Source organism: Vitis vinifera, chromosome 10, assembly GCF_030704535.1.
Source record: "Vitis vinifera cultivar Pinot Noir 40024 chromosome 10, ASM3070453v1".
NCBI lineage: Eukaryota > Viridiplantae > Streptophyta > Magnoliopsida > Vitales > Vitaceae > Vitis > Vitis vinifera.
This window is the reverse complement of record NC_081814.1, coordinates 3,726,340-3,747,217: the sequence shown is the minus strand read 5'-3', so window position 1 is coordinate 3,747,217 and position 20,878 is coordinate 3,726,340. Positions and strand designations below refer to the sequence as shown.

At 38.0% G+C, this 20,878-nt stretch overlaps 2 protein-coding genes across 2 annotated transcripts; both read right to left on the bottom strand.

Moving 5' to 3' along the window:
• Positions 1 to 3,054: 3,054 nt before the first annotated feature.
• On the bottom strand, positions 3,055 to 5,186 carry LOC100244205 (uncharacterized). Its single transcript, XM_010649186.3, has 2 exons — positions 3,923 to 5,186; positions 3,055 to 3,802 (listed from the first exon to the last, which is right to left on the bottom strand). Exons 1-2 carry the CDS (start codon positions 4,545 to 4,547, stop codon positions 3,171 to 3,173), a joined length of 1,257 nt encoding a protein of 418 aa, XP_010647488.1. The 5' UTR covers positions 4,548 to 5,186; the 3' UTR covers positions 3,055 to 3,170.
• Positions 5,187 to 7,207: 2,021 nt separating this feature from the next.
• On the bottom strand, positions 7,208 to 20,811 carry LOC100854177 (protein HEAT-STRESS-ASSOCIATED 32). Its single transcript, XM_059740350.1, has 5 exons — positions 20,525 to 20,811; positions 8,980 to 9,171; positions 8,685 to 8,895; positions 7,613 to 7,836; positions 7,208 to 7,519 (listed from the first exon to the last, which is right to left on the bottom strand). Exons 1-5 carry the CDS (start codon positions 20,645 to 20,647, stop codon positions 7,409 to 7,411), a joined length of 861 nt encoding a protein of 286 aa, XP_059596333.1. The 5' UTR covers positions 20,648 to 20,811; the 3' UTR covers positions 7,208 to 7,408.
• Positions 20,812 to 20,878: the final 67 nt, after the last annotated feature.

Genomic DNA, 20,878 nt, shown 5'->3' with positions numbered 1-20,878 from the left:
AATTCTACTCCCATTTTAGGATAATTTCCAGAATTTTCAATGTCAACCATTAGACGTTAACATCCAATACAAATCATTAATATTAAACTAGTAATACCAATAATAGGTACATGTCATCTAGGTAATCCTCGAAGGACACAACTCATCTTAATCCTATGTCAAGTAAGAAGGCATTCTCCAGTACCACCCATTAGAAGGCACTTTCCTAAAGTGGTGTTTATTTTTTTACTGAATAGATAAAGTTAAAACATTTGGCTTTTTCTATTGAATTAAAAATAACTTGTTGATATCATCCAACATAATTAAAGTGAACTTGTTATTAATAGGTGCAATTTACTTATGTTGTACGATGTCAACAGATTACTTTTAGGTGAATAAAAAAAATCAAATATTTTGGTTTTTTTCTATTCAACCAAAAAATAAATATCACCTAAGTCATCATCTGACCGCAATGACAAGACCACGTTTTTCATTTAGTATTTAACTGGAAAAACCTGTGAATATCCCTCGATCATCCTAAAGTTCACCCATAAAATCCTAGTATATAAGGTGGACACACCTATTGGAACAATCTAGAGGAAAAAAACCCAAAAACACTAAAAAAAAAATTGCATGCAATAACAAAAAAAAAAAAAAAAAACAGTATTTAAGCAAGTAGTCGTGGATAGTCTTATTTACTTTTCTCATTCCCCTCTCTTGATTCCGTCTTTTTCTCTTCATCCCACCTTTTTCCTTCAAAATCTAAACATGTGGGATGTGGAATTGAGGAACATTACGTGTGTGGTTGCTACAACCTACCAAAGTGGGAAAAAAAAATGTTAGAAAAGTCACAAAACATGGAAATTGGATATGGAGATTGAAGCAAAAGATTTGTAGAAGACCAACCATTTATAGAAGGTGAATTGATTTCAAGAAGGAAAAAGCACATGAAGCAATGTATCAAATCGATTTGATCCTATAATTGAAAATTATTCTATTAGACTCAAAAGTAGTCTTAACAACACAAACAATCATTTATGTCAACTCTAAGAGACAACATTCTAATACCATGCACCCTAGTCTTATTTTTCTTGACCAAATTTTCTATCATATTTAAACATTTTCCCACTAAAACAAAAAGTATTAGTCAACCACATGTTCCATCTCTCGTGAATATAAATTTTGCCCAGCTCAAACCCAGAGGAAGCTGCTGGCCCAAAGTGTTTCCCACCCCTGTCCATGTAACTTTGGGCTTGGGCTCGCTATAACCCATGCCTGCCTACGTGAAAATTAAGTGTTTTAAAATGGGTAGTGTTGGGTTAAAGACTTCATCTTGAATATAACCCATTTAATAAATATGTTGCACGGATCGACACGAAAATTAGACAACGTGGTTAAAAAAAATATATATATATATATATATATACCTGTAATCTATAAAAAAAATTGCCACCTGTAATTGTCAAGTATTTAGTATATAAATACAATTTATCAAACACGAAACCTCTTGTTTCAACCAGACATAAATTATCTTAGTAGACTAAGAAAATCAAAGTCATCAACCTCCCCCATTGAGACTATTTTTCTCAGCATTTATGTAAACGACCACAGAAATTGAAGTTTTGTAATTAATGATTTAAAAATAAGTTGAATTTTGTATTCTTTCATTGACTTGAATCGGGTTGGGCCTGCAATGGCAGAGGCTCATCTAGGGTCAAGAGCCCTACCATCCAAATATACACCTGGGGTAGGCTAAATCTGCACTCCTCTGCCCCAGACTTTAGAGGGCACTTGAAAGGAAAGTCTGTCCTACTCAAATGGCATGGAGGTGCAACTACAAGACTACCAGGAAACATTGTCCTCTTTCCTTTTTCCCAATTGTTTCTGCAAATTTAAGGGGAAATAAGGTTGTGGAAAAGCACAGTTTTCCCTTTCCTCTTTTTCCTCTTCTGCAGAAGAGAGGGCAGAGGGCCTACTCGGGTGATATTCATCCAGCAATTATTTGGTTATTTTTGAGAGAGACAAATGTGTAGCACCAAATGATAGCACCAGCAACAACCCTTCTTAAAATTTGGCATCTACCCACAACTTCATATCAACATCTCCTCACCTCATTCTCAGTCACCCTTCAAAAATTGGTCCCAGACACAGACCATTCCCAAGGACACCATGGTGTTGGTGTTGCTACCTGCTAGTCAAGAGCACATGCCATGTCCCTACTGTGAAAGCAATGCTTTGCAAATTGCAACTGCAAGTTATTGAAACATAATGGTGAGCCTGTCGATATGGAAATGTGGTGCTCGACCTATAATTGATATATGCTTTGTATGTTAAGGATGTTGATTAGTTGCTTCTCTAAGAGGCAGTTAATACCATGGAATCATGGATAAGCTACAATAATGGGGGCAGTCATGCTCATACAAGCAGTTAAAAAAGATATTTGAGGGACCACTGGAAATGACCCAAAGAGGGAGAGAGGGAGGGTCCCTCTGGCCTTTAACATTCAATGAATGATGTGCATTTACAGGAGGATGGCCAGGTCCAGACTGGAAGTAAAACCTTCCCTGACAGTTTGAATTACTACTGTTGAAACAGAAATTCAAATGAAGGAACATGAAAGGAAGAGTCAAATTTATTCGCGCCACCCCCCCCAGGAGAACATAATAATGGCCCTCAAATCTACCTGGATACCTCTTCGATTTTGGGCTAATCTTTGTTTCAAAAATGACCCAAAAAAACCAGGGAATGTCAAATCTTATCTGTATGATGAAATCTAGACTTGAAAATAAATGATGGGATCATAGGGTAATTGTATTAAACTACTCATCTTCCCTTGTTTCCTAATGAAATATGCCCACTTGAACCCCTAGTTGGAGATGCCTGCATTATTATTGAGAAGTGTAAAAGCATGAATTTGGATATTATCATTTTTGATGGATTTGTGTGTTTATGTGCACATGCTGTGACAGAGTGTCATAAATGAAAAAGGAATAGCAAATTTTGCACTAGGTGGGAATGGAGTGTGGAGATGGTTGAGAAGAATAGAAAATCTTATAGAATAGAGAAGATGGCACAGATAAAATAAGCTTCCACTGATGAGAAGATTCCAGACTTCAATCATGAATGGAGTTGAAAGAGCAAAAGGAATGATTCACAAAAACTACCCAAGTAGCAAATTGAATGCTTTCATTTCAAGGTTTGCAAATTACCACAAAGCAAGGGAGGAGAGCGATGGGATTTAGTAAATAGAGTTCCTCAATATTTGAATAGACACCCACCTTCCCTGCCAATGAATCAAACCCTGACTGACCAGCCAGTTCTTGAATATTTTCCAAAGGTCTGTGAACCCTCCCGGCGATTACTCTGCAGACTATTAAAGCCCTTCCCACAGACTGATTTTCTTCATTTAATTTGATCGATTCAAAGGCAGATCCGCTTGTGGAAGTGGTGAAAACACCTACACCACCATTGACTTCCTTCTTGGTGGAGAACCCATGTCTTAGAATCCGACATACACTGCATTTATCTGATGTACACAGACTAGAGGAGCCATTCATGCCAAGAGAGCATGCAATGGTTGTGCCATGGAACCTCAGAAGTTCGTTGCCATCAGCCAAGCAACGTGGGTGTTTCTTGGGCAGTTTACTGGCTTTGATCTTCACTATTTCTCTGTATTCTTCAAATCTAGCAAGAGTCTTTTGCATGTTATGGACCTTCAAAACCCTCTCAATCCGCCCACAGCTATTTTCGGACTTCAACCAACTTGTTCGACAAATTATCTCTACAATCTTCCTGGATGAGTCTCCTTCAACAAGTTCTGTAACTGCACATAATGATTTGGGATTAGACAGTAAGGAACCAAATAACCCAAAATCAACGAAGAAAGTAAAGGAAGATGCATATATCTAAATGGATAAGAGATTTCGAAATTAAGAATGTTTACCAGCATGCTTGGAGAGATGATGTTCTTCAACGGATTCCAACTTTTTGAATTGTTCACCACATTTATGGCAGGTTACACTGGAAGAAGAATTAGAAGCTGCCCCAAGAGAGGCCCTGGGATGTGAAGGAACACCACGTCCAGTAACACCAAAACTAGCAGAACCAGTAGGGGGCCTTCTTGGCTGGCTAGCTGATCTTCTGGGGTTGGGATAGGGAACTATGTGGTGACCTCCAGGGCCAGGGGTTCCGGGCTTAAGGGTACCCACAAAGGTTGAACCAGCCCCAGCCCCAGCCCCTCCCCCACCATTGCCTTCTTGGAAAGCACCACCAAACCCAGTTATTTTAAGTTCACAAGTTGAATTATTGAGGACTACTTCATGGGTAATGGGGTTGAGGAGTTCACTGCTCCCGATAGACCTTGGGCTACAAGTTGCAGGCTTTTCGATGTGTCGCTTACTTCCATGGATGACATCTTTCAGATTTGAAATTGACCTTGAACACCCAGACCTCCCTGTCTTCTTTGTCAGAATGGCGCTCAAGTTACTTCCTGCCTTTGGATCATACACATCTGACGGCTCTGATTTGCAGTGCAGCGACCTCTTCAGAGCAAACCATACAGCCGGCATTCTCCCTCTTTCTCAGGCTCCAAAAATCTTCAAAACTTCCTTCTGCAACTCCCATTCTCCTCATCAGAAGAAGACTGCATTCTGCAAATCTAGATTATCAAGGAAAGGCGGTCTCCTCCAAGATTTGCTTCTATTTTGAGTTCACCAACTCACCATATCCGCATCTCCTTTCCTTCCTTGGACCAACCACACCATCAGAAATTCATCTATGGTAACTTGCACAAAATTAAAAGAATCGAAAAGCTTCTTATGGAAAAACCCTTTCCTTTCAAACTTTCAAGCCCTGCAACCCATTCACCAACTAGGAAACTACAGAACCCACCATTCTTAAGGACCAGTACATGCATTAACAAAGACTTTCACCAGTTGGGTCTTCATCAAACAGCCAAACGGAGGCACATATAGGCTTATACTCTATCCCCATAGCTTCTTCATTACCATCATTTAACCTTAACAGCAAGTAAAACTGTCCTGGAAAATTTTGGTCACTTAAGCAAAAAACTGTATTCTACCTTTTCATATAAAGATCAGGGTTTCCCATGTCGGCATCTGAGGTGGCAAGTATACATACAATAAAGAGGATTTTCAGTAATGCACCTTCCATTTATGGTCTTACTATTTTTGTGTATAGAAAGGGTAGGGAGGATTGAGATATATGGCTAGTGTAACAGTGTTGCAGTTGGGGAATTATAGTAAGAAATTATGGTCATCACCACTTTGTCCTTTTATCATGGTCACCCGTCACCGTGACTGGTTTTAGGATTTTAGCTTCTCGATTGGCTTTCAATGCCACCATGAATGTTGAATTTAGGTGAAACCCACATCGGATTTCCGAAATTATGGTTTGTTTTTCATTAACTTTCAAGTCTTACATCATCACCCACTTCCTTTTCCTTGGATTTTTTTTGCTCTAGAAGAATTAAAATCCCAAATGCATCGAGGATATTATTCAACCTCAACCTGCCAGTGGCGTACTTCCACCAAGTTGTTGGATGATTGAAATCATGGTCACCCCTTTTTGAGGATTTCTTAATGAGATTAATGTCTTCAAATTCAATTTGTCACCATTCAATAGCAACTTGACCTTAGACCAACAAAAATTTCCTGCCATTCTCATTGATAAGTCGTACGAATACACTGCCCCGTGACCCAGGCTTCATTGCAAAGACCAGCTTTTATAGAAACTTAAACAAATTCAGAAACTTGCATTTATTCTAATCTTCATCTTGTGTTTCGAGTCTTTCGACTTTGAATTTTTGGAGCCTGAGGTTTGCCGGGGTCAAGGCCAGTGGGCCAGTAGGAAAAAAACTTGTTACTAAAATAGACCTGTCTTCTAGCATTTTGATTGGGTCGAATGTGCTGGCTTAAAATATCTCTTGGTCTTGTCAAACCCATCACACAAATCCAGAGTCATGGCATGACAAGCGGCATTCGTTATTAATTAAATTAGCACTGTTACCGTTTCCATTCATAGGCATTGGGGGAACGAGGCTATTGACATTCAATCTATGCAAAATGCCCATAAAATAATGATGAAATTCAATGAAGAAAGGAGTGATGCACAGAATATAATAATCAAACACAAAGAAGAAATAGATGTTAGCAATCAATGGTCACGTTCAAGCACAGATGGGGCACATGGTGAGATGCCTAATTCAGAGTGATTATGAGAGAGATATGCCGGTAGGAAACTAAATGCGAGTGAAGTGTCAATGTACAAGCCATTATGTTGGTAAAACGACAGCACAAGAGAATCAATCGCCTTGTTGTCCTTGCGCTGATCAAGAAACAGAAAATGGTAGTGCTCGGATCTCACAAAAATTGAACAAGAAAGTGGAGGAATTGAGACTGGTGAAGAGGCAGTCCATGTTTAATGTATGCAAGGCAGTGACAACCATGCACCAGTTTATCATCTATGGATGCAGATGCTCCATTCTTCCTCAGTTTGAGGTGCACCCATTTCAGAGCTGGGCAGTGGCCACACTGGGTCAAAGAGGACCAGACCTCTTTAGACAAACACGCCAACGCCTGTAGAAGAGAAAGGTCCCTATCGCACTCTTAACAACGGCCACAGAAGGTCAAACTGTTTGAGTTTTGCATCGAAGTTGTCGTTCTGAGTTAAAAAGCGACCGAAACATAAGCCCACCCACCAGCACTAATTTTAGACCATTCTTCTTAGACACCGCATTACTTGTTAAACATGTGAAAATAGCCTGCACAGAACTCAAGGTGCAATCATTCTATGGAACACTTATATAGTTATATGTTTTACTTTTGTCCTTGTGGTAGTACCACATCCCTTTCCTGACAGCAAAACCCCATAAGAGAGTGGATTTTTAACTTGCCTCACTATTCTATTTCCCATAGGATCCATTTTTCCAAATGAAAACTCCATTTCCCCAGCAGAACTCAGAACACAAAAATGAAAATTGATAGTCTCCACCGGTAGGGACTGTTGGTGGTTTTCCAGACTTGGTCCAGTCACCCCTGAGATAGAAAGGGTAAGAAAGGGTAAAAGAAATAACCAGCTTGCTAATTTGTCTCCTCAAAATAGAAAATTTTTAACCAAAAAAAAAAAAATCTACAAGTTATTTTTATATTCTTCCTTTTCCTTGTTTTTCTTTCTTGGACAAGGAATTCAGCTGCATATAAGAGCCATATAGACCATAAAAACAAAACATTATATAAACACAAACTAGATAAGCTTTACTTCAGTGACAGCAAATTAAAGCACTTCCACTCACGTTTTTCAGTCATTATATGGATAGCCTTCAAACACGATTGGAACAAAATACAACATTGTAAAAAAAAAAAAATACAACTCCAACAAGCACTATGTATCAATGCAGAGCAGCACTAGGTCAGAACAGAAAGTATGAAGAACCGAGAACAGATGTGTGGTTTATACCCAAGTTACGCCCTCGGAGGCACTCCAAATCCATGACTTGAGAATGATCCACAAAGAGGTTCACCTAAATTTATAGGTCATTGGTTAAGATGCTATGAACATACAAAAAAATTTAATGCAGTAGTGGGAGAACAGGAGAAGCAGAAGTGCGTTATACCTTGGGACCATAGTGCTTGATAAACCACTCAGAGGTCTGGGCACTTGATGCTTCAAACATGGTCTTCTCAAGACCTAGACGCCCAATGACCTTTGCAATGACATCTGCCCGTACAGAATCAGCATATTTGCAGACATCATCAGCATCAATCATTATCATATCTGCCCCAGCTTCTAAGCATCTCTCAGCCCTTCTGATCAAGAGATCAACATCTTCAACCATTTCTGTAAAAGGAAAATTAAAACACAGTGTTATCCTACATTTACTCATAAATGAGTAGAAACCCCATATCCTTCGTCATGGAGTTTGGGGATTTCCTTTATACTAAATGTATCACCTTTCTTTCATGGTTACCAAAAGAACAACATGTTGAATTGATGGAAAGGCAAGTTTTTTAAAAACATCAAAGTTCATGGAGGTTCATGGAGGTATGCAAGTAACAGTTGAAAAAGCAATGGCCATAGCCACAAGGCTCAAGAGTTGTAAAAAGTTCCTTCAAAGAAACAAATACTGCACAGAACTATCATCATTTGGATACAATGACACAGAAAATTTCAAACTCCTTTACCAGGTGCGATAAATTCATCTCCTTTTAGCTTGAATGAAATATTGCATTCTTTTGCTTAAGCATAAGCATAGTCAGCAGGACAAATGCCAACAATTTGAGCTCAGCTTTCTGGACCAAATTTGACCATCAAGGTTAAAAAAATTTCAGCCAGCTCTTTACCAGACTTCATCCTTCTACAAAATAATGCAAAACTCCTGGAATGGCAACTGGTGATGGGAGAAACCTAATGCGAATGATAGTCGAGACCAGTCAGCAGGTGAGAAGACTTGCAATATTAGTACATGGTTAAAATGCTACCAAGCAGCAAGACATCAACAATTCCCCTCAACCAGAAAGAAAGGAATATGGATGAAGAGGTAAAAAACTCATTTTCATACAGGAAGTTGCATTCAAGTATTCTAAGAACAAGTTTGATTAGCATCTCAGCAAGGAATCAAATTTAAGAATTTAAGGATTTCGCATTTCACAAATTGTGGACCAACACTAGAAGATTTGCTCACATACCATAGGTTTGAGGCTGTGGGACAATATAAGCCCCAAATGCTCTATCACCTCCAATGGGAATATCAGACCTGTTAATCTTCAATGTAAATTGAGGCTTGGCTTTCATACCATCACTCTTAATCAAACGCACAAATCTCAAAAGAGTTTCTTCTGGAATTCCTAGTGAACCCACATTTAGCTCGATTGTGTCAAATCCCAAATGCTTACACTCCTGCGACGAAACATATAAGAAAAAATTGAATTAGTGCTCAAATAAATAATTGAAGAAAAACCAATTAATGATTTTTGTGCCCACCTCTATATATTCTTTGAAAGCAGATGGACCCTTGCCCCGCAAATGTTCGGCCCAATCACCTGTACTGACATATACATCATGTTTGTGGGCCATGTCAGTGACTTCTTTGATAAAATTTTTTGGCATCAAACTATGGGAACCTCCAGCAAACTTCAACCCATCAACAAACTGCCCCATAGACTCAAAAATATCCTGTGAAACACCAAAAGTTTAATTAGGTGAATTAAACATTCCACATCACCTTCCCCAACTATATGGAGGTGGCAACATTAATCTTTCTCCAGTCATATAGGCCTTCAAGCCCCTCATCTTCATCATAAGTGTGATAATAAACTTGTTTGTTTTGGACAGCGCTGCTGGCCCCACTCCAGAAGGAGGTAGGAATGCCACATTAGCAAGTGCACATATTCAATATCCAAATAAAACTAGAAACAGCATGGGAAGGCACTTTAGGCTGGTGAATCAATTAGGAATGAACAGATATAGCATGATTAATGTAATAATTAGAAGTTCTACTACCACACAATTCTAAATGCCATATGGATTTTGATATTCAGAAAGAATGGAACTCTTTGATACTTCCATTTCCATCCTCTGGAAGTGAATTTTTCCGCTTGAATCACATTCGATTTCTTTATTTTACCATTGATCCTAACAGAAAAGAATCCACAGCATCCAACACAGAAAAACACACATGCACACATAGATGGACACATATTACAGAAAGAACTCATTTATGGAAGGTTCCTAGGGAAGCATGAAAAGATATGGCAGCCATAACCCAAGGATTGAGAGGTACTTGGAATGCTATGGGTACACAATCTCCTGAATTTGAGAACCTTGGCTAAGCTTTTGGTGGATGACCAATTTCTGGGAGAAGAGTACAAAAATAGGAACAGATGTGGTATCCAAATTTTAACCAAATTAATAAAATACACATTTCCATAGAAAATTTGGTGATTCCTGTTTCCATTTTTCTCACCATGAAAAAATGATGCAGTAGTGCTTTGAACATGGATGAAGAAGCTCAACCTATTACCCATTATTTAAATTTAAAGCAGATTTCTCTGTCAAAAAATTTAGCCTTGTGATCCCATGAGTTTTTGTCCCATCACACCTCACTCAAATGACAGAATAAAGCTAGTGTGAATCATACATTGAGGTGATCACAGAGAAAAGGCAATAGCAATCCTTCCCACAAACACTACCATTTTCTTATTGTGATCCTGTTTTTGGCAATTGACTTCTATTACATCATGTCACATGCAATTAAGATACCATATGTGAAAAGAGGCAATGGACACTTTCCTTCGATGTCACTTTAAAATATATTGGGGATATATTCAGGTTGTGTCCTACTCTGCACCTTTCTTAACCATATTATTGCTCTAAAAAACAGTTAGGATGCCCATTCAGGTCTAAAACTGCTAATTGAGTGCTGGAAAACAAGGAGCAGCAATAAGAACACAGCACGACAAGGTGAGAACCACTCATTCCCTCTTCATTTTACTTTAAGCCAGCATTATGTTGGAAACAAGTATAACATGCCTCTGTCTTACAAAAAATACTATAAATCACATGTTTTACCTTCTCCATTTTACTTCAATCAAATTCATAGGATGCCTGAATAAGGTTCAATAATAAAAACAATGCACACTACATGACTTATTTGCACTACTATTGAAGAGAGAGTTTCCTCCTCATCCCTATGATGATAGTACTTTTAATGTGATGTTAGAAAGGGCATATCATCAAATGAGCCTAAGGTACAAATTTATGCCAAGTACAAATCACATGTACCTTTGAAGGACTCACCTAAGTGAGAGCTATTGTGAAGTAACTATAGAAATAGAGTTGTTCCCTAGTGTCACCACCTTGACACAAAAGATACTACACCATGGCTTATGTGGTGGCACCTTGCACTCATGAGTGTCTATTCATGGTGGAACACATGTCATGTGATATCCCACATCAAATAGGGGAAAAAAAATTTGACGCTATATATTTATAGGTTCTTCTTAACCTTGTAGACGCATTTCAAAGCAATGAAGGTCCAATTGGGTTTAGAACGGGCAATATCCACATAGGAAAAAGTAGGTCATTACAAATGATATCAAAATCGATCTTCGACCCCAATGTGAGAGTTCGTTTAGCTTCATAAGGGGTGTTTATCTATTTAGTCTTACATTTCTATGGGACACGAGGACGTTTCCTTGTTGTATCTACATCGAATAAGAAAAAAAATTTTGACGCTATATATGTATGAGCTCCTCTTAACCATATAGATGTGTTTTAAAGTCATAAAGGTCATTAGACTTAAAGTGTATGATATCTACATGGTTGGGAGCAGGTTGATACATGTCATGAGCAAGACAAGATAATGACTAAGGCCGATGAGGGATCATGTGAGCTCGGTAGTGCATGAGGGTACAGCATGTGTTGCTCTCACACAAGAGCAACACATAGTACACAGGCTAGTGTGTGGAGTGGCTCAACACGACCAAAATTCAAGGGTTGAATTTTGAGTGGCTAGTATTTTTCGAGGCCTTAAGAAGGGTTTCCAAGTGAAAGATTGATTTTTGGGATTTTCTATTTTTTTAGAAAATTCATCATGCTTCCTCAAACATCTATGATATCTCCTTTTGACACTTTGGAAATAACTCAAAATGCTCTTTAAGGAAGAAGCTCACTTGGAGATGGTGACTGTGACATAAGTTATGTCACACTGAAGGCATGGCATTAGGGCTTCAGATATAAGCAAAGGGTAGTATTGACCCAATGCTATCACACACACATAGGTGCAATGTCATGGGTCTAGTGCAACCCATGAACTCAATGACACAGCATAAGGTTCTATCACAAGGTATAAGCATGATTGCTTTAGGTTGGTAGGATCAACATGGTAGGCACACACATGGGCCAACATAACAACAAAGATAATGGGCTAAGAAGATGGCTTAGCACAAATGGGTTGTCTAGAGACACATGCAATGGGGCTAGATCATGCTTAGGGCAACAAGATACATGAGTGGGCTTGATGCTCACAGACTCAACAAGCATGGGCTTATAGTATGCATGACACATGAAGGACACCTTGGCATTAGACAAAGCCCAAGTAAGGGTTTATTAACACTACAAAGGCTTGACACATGGTGGGCTGAGATGATGCTTGACACTTGGCATAAACCAAGCAAATCTATAAAACATAAGGGAAGGTAGCAAGAAAAGGAGCAAGCAGGCAACTAAGTCCCTATGATGGTAGCATGGCAAAGAATAGGTTGTTGAGCATGAGGATAGGTGGAAATGATGAAGAGACAAACATTACATGCTACTAATAGGTCGCAATAGCCAAAGGCTTTGAATCAATCCACATGACAAGTGGCAAGGGCTGAGGCCATTTGAAGAAGTCCACTACCTAGATGTGAGGGAAGTTACAGGCTGATTTCTAGCATGTGAGGGTTAGGTTGGATGCCTATAAATAGTTTGACCAACAAGCCATTCTTTGCATGAACTCACCAAAGAGATTATGGGAGTCTTGTTGAAAGAGGTCTAAATTATTTTCATGTAAATTCTTTGTAGAGCAATATACAACTTGGGGCGATTACCCTATAATTTCATGTGGGTTGTGTGTGTGCTTTCTTCTTATTACATTTGGTGTGGGTTAGAGAAGCCTAGCTTAGAAGGCTTCTAAGCATTGCTTGACACAAAAAATTTGTGGGAAAATTTCATGCTTTTGACACCTAGTAACTCCTATGAGAATTAAGATACATTGCATAACCCTAAATCACACAAATATTGACCTACTTAGAACCAAGTCTTATATCAAATGTTGCATGGGTTAGAGAGGCCTAGCTTAGAAAGCTTCTAAACGCTGCACAACACAAAAAATTGGTGGGAAAATTTCATGCTTTTGACACCACGTAACTCCTATGAGAATTAAGATACAATGGATAACCCTTAATCACACTAATATTGACCTACTTAGAACCAAGTCTTATATCAAATGCTATGCAAGCAACATGTTGAATTTGGTAATTTGGTTCAAGAGTCTAGTTCTTTACATAGTTCATTATGAATTCTCAAATGGAAATATCAACACTAAGTGGAAGTTCAAGACTTAAAAACACTTATGTTGAGTGCATAATATAGTTACTGAGTTTGTTTTTTTTTTTTAGCGGATTAGATTAGATTTGTTAGAAAATTTGAATTAGTCAAGTTATTTGAATTCACTTTAGTTTATTTTTTATTTTAGATTATGTAGGATTAGGATTTTTTTTTTTTTTGATAAATAAGCACAACTTGTATTAAAGGGCAAAAAAAGCCAAAAGCATACAGGAAGTATACAAACTCAGCCACACCCCAAAAAACAAAAGAGACAAGCAGCCTCAACGGCCCTTAAGTAGCCGCTAGCCACTCCAAAAAGAGTAAAAGCGAAGAGGACTCCTCTCCCATGTACACTCTAGCCCAACTCCACAAGTTACAAACAAAGTAATTTTTGAGTTTCTGTAGGATTAGGATTTTTATGTTTTTTAAAATTCAAATAAGGGCAGATTGTTATCTGTAACAATTCTGTCATAATCCTATGAGCAATTTCAGGGCTTGGTTGATAACCCTAACCTAAGTCTACTTAAATGTATTGCTCTCAAATAATAAGAGTATGATGCAGATTAGTTTTAGATCTGCTTTCATGGTATCAAAGCCTTGAACTCTAAAAAATACCTATGGCAAAAACAGCCATGACAGGGTCCTCAAGTCAAGATGACTCCATAGCTACAACATCTGATCAATCCCACGCCAATCAATCCGTCATGACATTTCCCAACGGGGACAACTCACTTCAGATTACGGCGCATAGGCTGAATGGTAAAAATTACCTTCAATGGTCCCAATCTGTGAATATTGTTATATGTGGCAGAGGCAAATTTGAGTACCTCACTGGTGAAGCCAATGCTCCAGCAGCAACTGATCCAACGTACAAGATTTGGTTTGCCGAAAATTCTATAATGCATGCATGGTTAATTAACTCAATGGAACCCAAGATTAGCCGTCGATATCTCTTTCTCAAGACAGCCAAGGATGTATGGGATACTACCAAACGAATGTACTCTGATCTTGGCAACGTGTCACAGGTGTTTGAAATTCGGTCAAAATTAAAGGAGATGAAGAAAGGCACCCAGTCGGTTATTCAGTATTTCACTGACTTGGAGGATAAGTAGCAAGAATTGGATTTGCTTCTTGATGAAAACTCAATGTGTGCAACCTGCAGTGTAAAGCAGCGACAGAATCTTGAGAGAGAACGGGTGTATGATTTTCTTGGTGGATTAAACCTAGATCTTGATGAAATCCGAGGACGTGTTTTGAGTCGAGTTCCATTCCCAACAATTGATGAAGCCTTTGCTGAAGTACATAAAGAAGAAACCGTCGGGAAGTAATGCTATTTGAAGAAGGACCATCGAGTGCACCACCAACAGAAGGCTCGGCCCTGATGACCAGAAACCACTCACAACCAGGAAAGAACAACAACGATTCAAGGATATCCCGCCTAGGAGAACAAATGTGGTGTTATCATTGTAGTCGCCATGGACACACCAAGGATATATGCTGGAAGATTCATGGAAAACCTGCAAATTGAGCTCCCCGGAGGCAAACTGAAGGCCAAAGATTTCAAGCTCAATCAAACCAAGACAAGCAAGGAATAGATCCTTCAACACAACATTAGTCTACAAATTCATCAATTCTGTTCAGCAAGGAACAACTTGAGCAATTCTATCGTCTTCTCAATCCATCACCAACACCATCTTTGTCAACCCCTGATCTAGGGTCATGTTCTATAGCACAATCTGGTAACCACTCAGCCCTAACATCTTTGGTTCACTCTAAGGAACCTTGGATCTTTGATTCCGGTGCCTCCGACCATGTGACAAGTGGTTCTAATTTTTTCCTCTCTTATACTTCATGTCCTAGTTCTACTAAAATAAGAATTGTAGATGGATCTTTATCTTCTGTTGCTGGAATAGGTTCAATAAGAGTCTCTAAGTATTTAATTCTTCACTTAGTCTTTCATGTTCCTGCCTTAAAATGCAATTTGTTATCCATTAGTAAAACCACTCATGATAATAATTGTGTTGCTCACTTTCATTCTTCAATGTGTCAATTTCAGGACCTATCATCGGGGAGGACGATTGGCAGTGCTAGAATTCATGAAGGGCTTTATTATCTTAACAACACGGAGTATGAGGGTCGACAAGCTTTTGTGTCAGGGGTTGCATCAGTTTCTATTTCTAGTGCTAGGGAAATAATGTTGTGGCATCATCGACTTGGCCACCCTAATTTTTTGTACTTAAAACGTTTGTTGCCTTCGTTGTTTAAACATGAAGATTCTGTTTCTTTCACTTGTGATATATGCCAATTTGCAAAACATACTTGGGTACCATTTTCTCCAAAACCGTATACACCCTCAATGTCTTTTACCTTAATTCATAGCGATATCTAGGGTCCATCCAAAGTTACCACAATGCATGGAAAACGGTAGTTTGTGACATTTATTGATAATCATACAAGACTCACTTGGGTATATCTCCTTCAAGATAAATCAGAGACTTGTCAAGTGTTCCAAAATTTCTACAATATGATTCAAAGCCAATTTCAGAAAAATATTTCTGTCTTACGAACTGACAACAGGAGAGAATATTTTCAATCTATCTTGGGAGATTATTTATCGCATAAAGGAATTGTTCACCAAAGCTCGTGTGTTGACACCCCACAACAGAATGGTGTCTCAGAAAGAAAGAATAGACATTTATCAAATGTGGCTCGTATGCTTACAATGAATGTTCCTAAATATTTGTGGGGGGATGCCATTTTAACCACTGCATTTCTCATTAACCACCTACCCAGCTGCACCTTGATCTTTAAATTCCCACTATCCATGCTTTCACACAAGTTCCCACATCTCAATATGCTTACAAATACCCTTCCACTCAAGACATTTAGCTGCACCGCATTTGTCCACATTTACTCTCAACACCAAACCAAACTTGATCCTCAAGCCATCAAAACAATCTTTATTGGTTATTCTCCAACCCAAAAAGGGTACCAGTGTTACTGTCCCCAAACAAATAAAACGTTTGTCACCATTCACATACTTCGCTTCAAGGGGAGAATCGAGACAAAGAAGCTCCTATGTGGGACTGGGATACCATTGCTTTACCCATATCTGAGATCCCATTGCAACCTGCAATACCATTACCCAAGATTGTGGCTACTCCATCCATCATACCCGAGCTCACCACATTTGAAACCTCACCACCAAGTGAAACCTTGTCACAGCATTCACCTGCACTACCAGTCCCAGCTGAAACCTTGCCACAGCATTCACCTGCAGTACTAGTCCCAACAACAAGGGCAGATCCAACCATACCAAATCAGCAAAAACTACAAGTTTACTCCCAGAAAAAGAGTTCTCAAGGGAATAAGCCACTCATGAGCACTGTGCACTGCCCAGAATCTGAACCTATGTTAGGAACTGGTTCTTCATCCTCAGGTAATCCTGAAACTATTTCTGATAGACTAGATGAACCTATTGCACTTAGGAAAGGTGTTAGGACATGTACACAGAATCCTATTTCTAAATTTGTGTCATATGATAATCTATCTCCTTCATTTCATGCCTTTACCACAAATCTTTCTAGAATTGATGTTCCCAGGACAATAGAAGATGCTTTAGCTGTTCCCGAATGGAAAAATGTTGTTCTTGAGGAGATGCAAGCCCTTGAGAAGAGTGATACATGGAGTTTGGTGGAATTACCACAAGGCAAGAGTGTGGTCGAATGCAAATGGGTGTTCACTATTAAGGTGAGACCAAATGGCTCAATCAAGATATACAAAGCACGATTGGTTGCAAAAGGTTTCACACAAACATATGGTATTGACTATACCGAGACATTTGCTCCCATTGCAAAGCTCAACACAATTCGTGTCCTATTATCACTAGCAGCAAATTTGGACTGGCCATTATATCAACTCGATGTGAAGAATGTATTCTTAAATGGAAAATTGGAGCCCACCACCCGGCTTTGAAGAAGATAAAAAGGGCAAAATGGTATGCAAACTGAAAAAGTCTCTATATGGTCTCAAGCAATCTCCGCATGCATGGTTTGAAAGATTCTCAAAAGTGATCAAGAGTCGCGGATATTCACAAGGGCAAACTGATCATACTTTGCTTGTCAAACACTCATCCAACAAAAGGGTTACAATCCTAGTAGTATATGTTGATGACATAATACTCATAGGAGATGACTTCAATGAAATGGAGGAGATTAAAAGATTAATGGCAATGGAGTTCGAGGTTAAAGATCTTCGAACTATGAAATATTTTTTGGGAATGGAAGTTGCAAGAAGTAAAAAGGGTATCTCCATATCACAAAAGAAGTACCCAATGGACTTGTTAGATGAAACAGGTATGCTCAGTTGCAAACCAATTGAAACCCCAATTGAACAAGGAGGCAAGGGAAAATCATTTGATGAAGATTCAGTTGATAAAGGAAGATATCAAAGGCTCGTGGGAAAATTAATTTATCTCTCACATACTCGGCCTGACATAGCCTTTGCAGTAAGTGTGGTTAGTCAATATATGTACTCACCATGCCAAAGACACTTTGATGTGGTCTATCAAATATTAAGGTATCTCAAGAAAAACCCGGGGAAAGGACTTTTTTTGGTAAAAATGAAGACAGAATGGTGGAAGTGTTTACAGACCTAGATTGGGCAGGATCCGTCATAGATAGGAAGTCAACATCTGGGTATTGCACACAACTTTGGGGAAATTTAGTGACTTGGCGCAGTGAAAAACAGTCTGTAGTTGCAAGGAGAAGTGCTGAAGCAGAATATAGAGCTATGGCTCATGGTATTTGTGAAGCTATTTGGATAAAGCAATTACTAGAAGAATTGAAGATCAGCTATGAGTTCCCTATGCAGCTCTATTGCCACAACAAGGCCACAATTTGCATAGCACACAACCCGGTTCGTCATGATAGAACTAAACATGTGGAGGTTGATAGACATTTCATCACTGAAAAACTTGAGAAGGAGGTAATCAGCATATAGTGCATTCCTATAGTCCAACAGGTTGCTGACATATTTACAAAAGGACTTCCTAGACCAACATTCGACTTTCTAACAAGCAAGCTTGGATTCATTGACATCTACAGCCAAGCTTGAGGGGAAGTGTTAGCGGATTAGATTAGATTTGTTAGAGAATTTGAATTAGTCAAGCTATTTGAATTCACTTCAATTTTTTTGTTATTTTAGATTATGTAGGATTAGGATTTTTATGTTTTTTAAAATTCAAATAAGGGTAGATTGTTATCTGTAACATTTTTTCCATAATCCTAGGAGCAATTTCAGGGCTTGGTTGATAACCCTAACCTAAGTCTATTTAAATGTATTGCCCTCAAATAATAAGAGTATGATGCAGATTAGTTTTAGATCTACTTGCAATTTTATTATTATTTTTAATTCTTTATTGCTTTGTGAAGTTTCAGACTCTGTTAGGGATGGTTCAAATTGGAATATTATTTAAAATTCTCAATTTTAAAAAAGGAAAATGGCTTAATATGTGGGGTAATTTATTTTGAGTCAATATTTTTAAAAAGATGTTAAAAGGCTTTTCATGTTTCCAACCGTGGATTGAACATTAAGGGTTTAATTTGGTTTAACCATTACAGTGTTTGAAGATGAGGAGATGTCAGATCAAAGGCTTAAAAATTCATTCCTTTACAATCTTGCTATGTGGATTAGGGTGTACATTAATGGAAGATCTATGTCCTTAATTGATTGTGTAAATTGAATGGGCTCTGGTTAAGAGAGGGAGTATTTTCTTGGTTTCTCTCCTTTTTGTTTTGCATCTTTCACTCATTGTATACTTTTAGTGTAATATTGTGTGTGTTTTGTACTTTTGATACATTCTCTTACTCATCCAAAAAAAAACAAAATAGATAGTGTTTACCCACAATTCCTTACAAAAGGAGTTTGCCTTTCCTTTTGCATAATTTGAAACATTTAGGATTAAAAAAAACACTTTTTTTCCAATCCAGAATTTCTTTTACTTCTTGCTATCTTTTCTTCCACATTATTTCTCACAACATGATTTGGATGGTTCATTTAATCCTCCAATGAATGTGTTCATAGAGAAAACATTCTTGTGAATCATTGGGGTTGCATCTTAGAATAAATGTCTAATGTTGATAACCATATATAGGAAGGCGATAGGAGCTTTATGACAAGGTGCCTACACGCACATCACCAAAATAGACCATCATGTCTTAAACTCCATTTAAAATATTTTTAGTCATAATTTTCTATGTAAAGAGAAAAATTATTATTTATTATTGGACATTTCAAATTGAATGCTGCTTTTGTTTTGTAAAATTACAAACTTTATAATTTATATTTAAGTCTATTCCATATGTTGTAGTTATTTTGGTGGAATAATTTATTTGGGGAAAAAAAACAAGAAAAACTAGTCTCGTTTGGATACACTCCATGTTTTATGCTTTTAAAAACAAAAACAAAAAAAAAAATAGAAATAACCTCTAAAAAAGTATAGATTTATCTCATGTCTTTAAAAATTACTTTCTAAAATTTTAAAATTTGAGGTAATAAAAATGTTTTACTATCTTAATTTTTATAAACGCTTTTTAAAAACCATTACCTTTCCAATGTAAACCTCTTATTCTTCTATTTTATATAGAAGTTATTAATATTTTCTGTTATTAAAAACAAAATGCAAAAAGAGTATCCAATCATATATTAGTCTTCCAAATGATTTAAACCAGTTTTATACCTTTAACCTCTGTATTAAACTTCCCCTTATTATGAAAAAAGAATGGAATACGCTACATTATCTACAATTCCCACCTATATTAATCTATATCTTTATATGGAACGATTGCCAAGTTCTCTCAGGATCACAACTGTGAAGGACCTTTTATATAAACTGTTAATTCTATGGAAGTACCCACAAACACTGAATTTTAGGACAAAAGCATGTCTTCCATTTTTTTCGTCATTAAGAAGGAAACCGAACTCAATAGCGCTCATAACCCTAACAATATCCTAAACCCGGTGAGTAAGGATTCAGCTCCTGGTCTTTGGCATAATCAAGGAGAGAATTCCCAGCTCAACGAGATCACAAATTAATCAGTAGCATCTTTAGGGAAAGAAAACAAACAAAACAAAAACACACCACACCAAATAATTGATCAGGAAAAAGGAGCAAGCAAATAACAAAATAAATGCCCAAATAAAAGCACTAGGCTAATCAAATAAAATTCTTGTTAATCTTTTCCATTCCCACATTTTCTCAGCAACCAAGCAGAGCTTGGATCAAACCAGAGGAAAACAAACCTGAAGTACGTTTCCTCGACCTCCCCAACAAAAAAAATACCAACACTAAGCTAATCAAATGACATTCTTGTTAACCTTTTCCATTCCCATATTTTCTCAGCAACCAAACAGAGCTTGGATTAAAAAAAGAAAAACAAACCTGAAGTACGTTCTGGGTCAAGAGGGTATAATGCGGGCCTCTCATCTCCGTCACACCAAATCGGCGAGGCTTCTCCGGCCGATCCTCGTCCTCATGGAAGCTCTTCCACCGATACGCCGACATCTTTGCAATTCACAGACGGCCAAACGGAGAAATGCGAGAGAGAACGTATGATGCACTCTTGAACTGGCTTTGAGAAGTGTCGAGCTCTTTCTAGAAACGGGGTTTCTCGACACGTGTAGGTGGATGATTTTTATAAAGATGACAATGCTATTGCAAAAACTAAATTGATGCGTCCACATCCATTTCAGAATCCGAATGGATGATACTCGATAAAACATTCTGGAAATAGCA

What these genes read in the sequence shown, in the direction of transcription:
- LOC100244205 (XM_010649186.3), bottom strand. Translation starts at nt 4,547, where the DNA reads ATGCCGGCTGTATGGTTTGCTCTGAAGAGGTCGCTGCACTGCAAATCA. An exon ending in TCATCTCTCCAAGCATGCTG is followed by an intron (nt 3,803 to 3,922) that starts GTAAACATTCTT and finishes CATTATGTGCAG; the next exon opens with TTACAGAACTTGTTGAAGGA.
- LOC100854177 (XM_059740350.1), bottom strand. Translation starts at nt 20,647, where the DNA reads ATGTCGGCGTATCGGTGGAAGAGCTTCCATGAGGACGAGGATCGGCCG. An exon ending in CCCACAGCCTCAAACCTATG is followed by an intron (nt 7,837 to 8,684) that starts GTATGTGAGCAA and finishes TTCCTTTTACAG; the next exon opens with AAATGGTTGAAGATGTTGAT. An exon ending in TCAAGCACTATGGTCCCAAG is followed by an intron (nt 7,520 to 7,612) that starts GTATAACGCACT and finishes CTATAAATTTAG; the next exon opens with GTGAACCTCTTTGTGGATCA.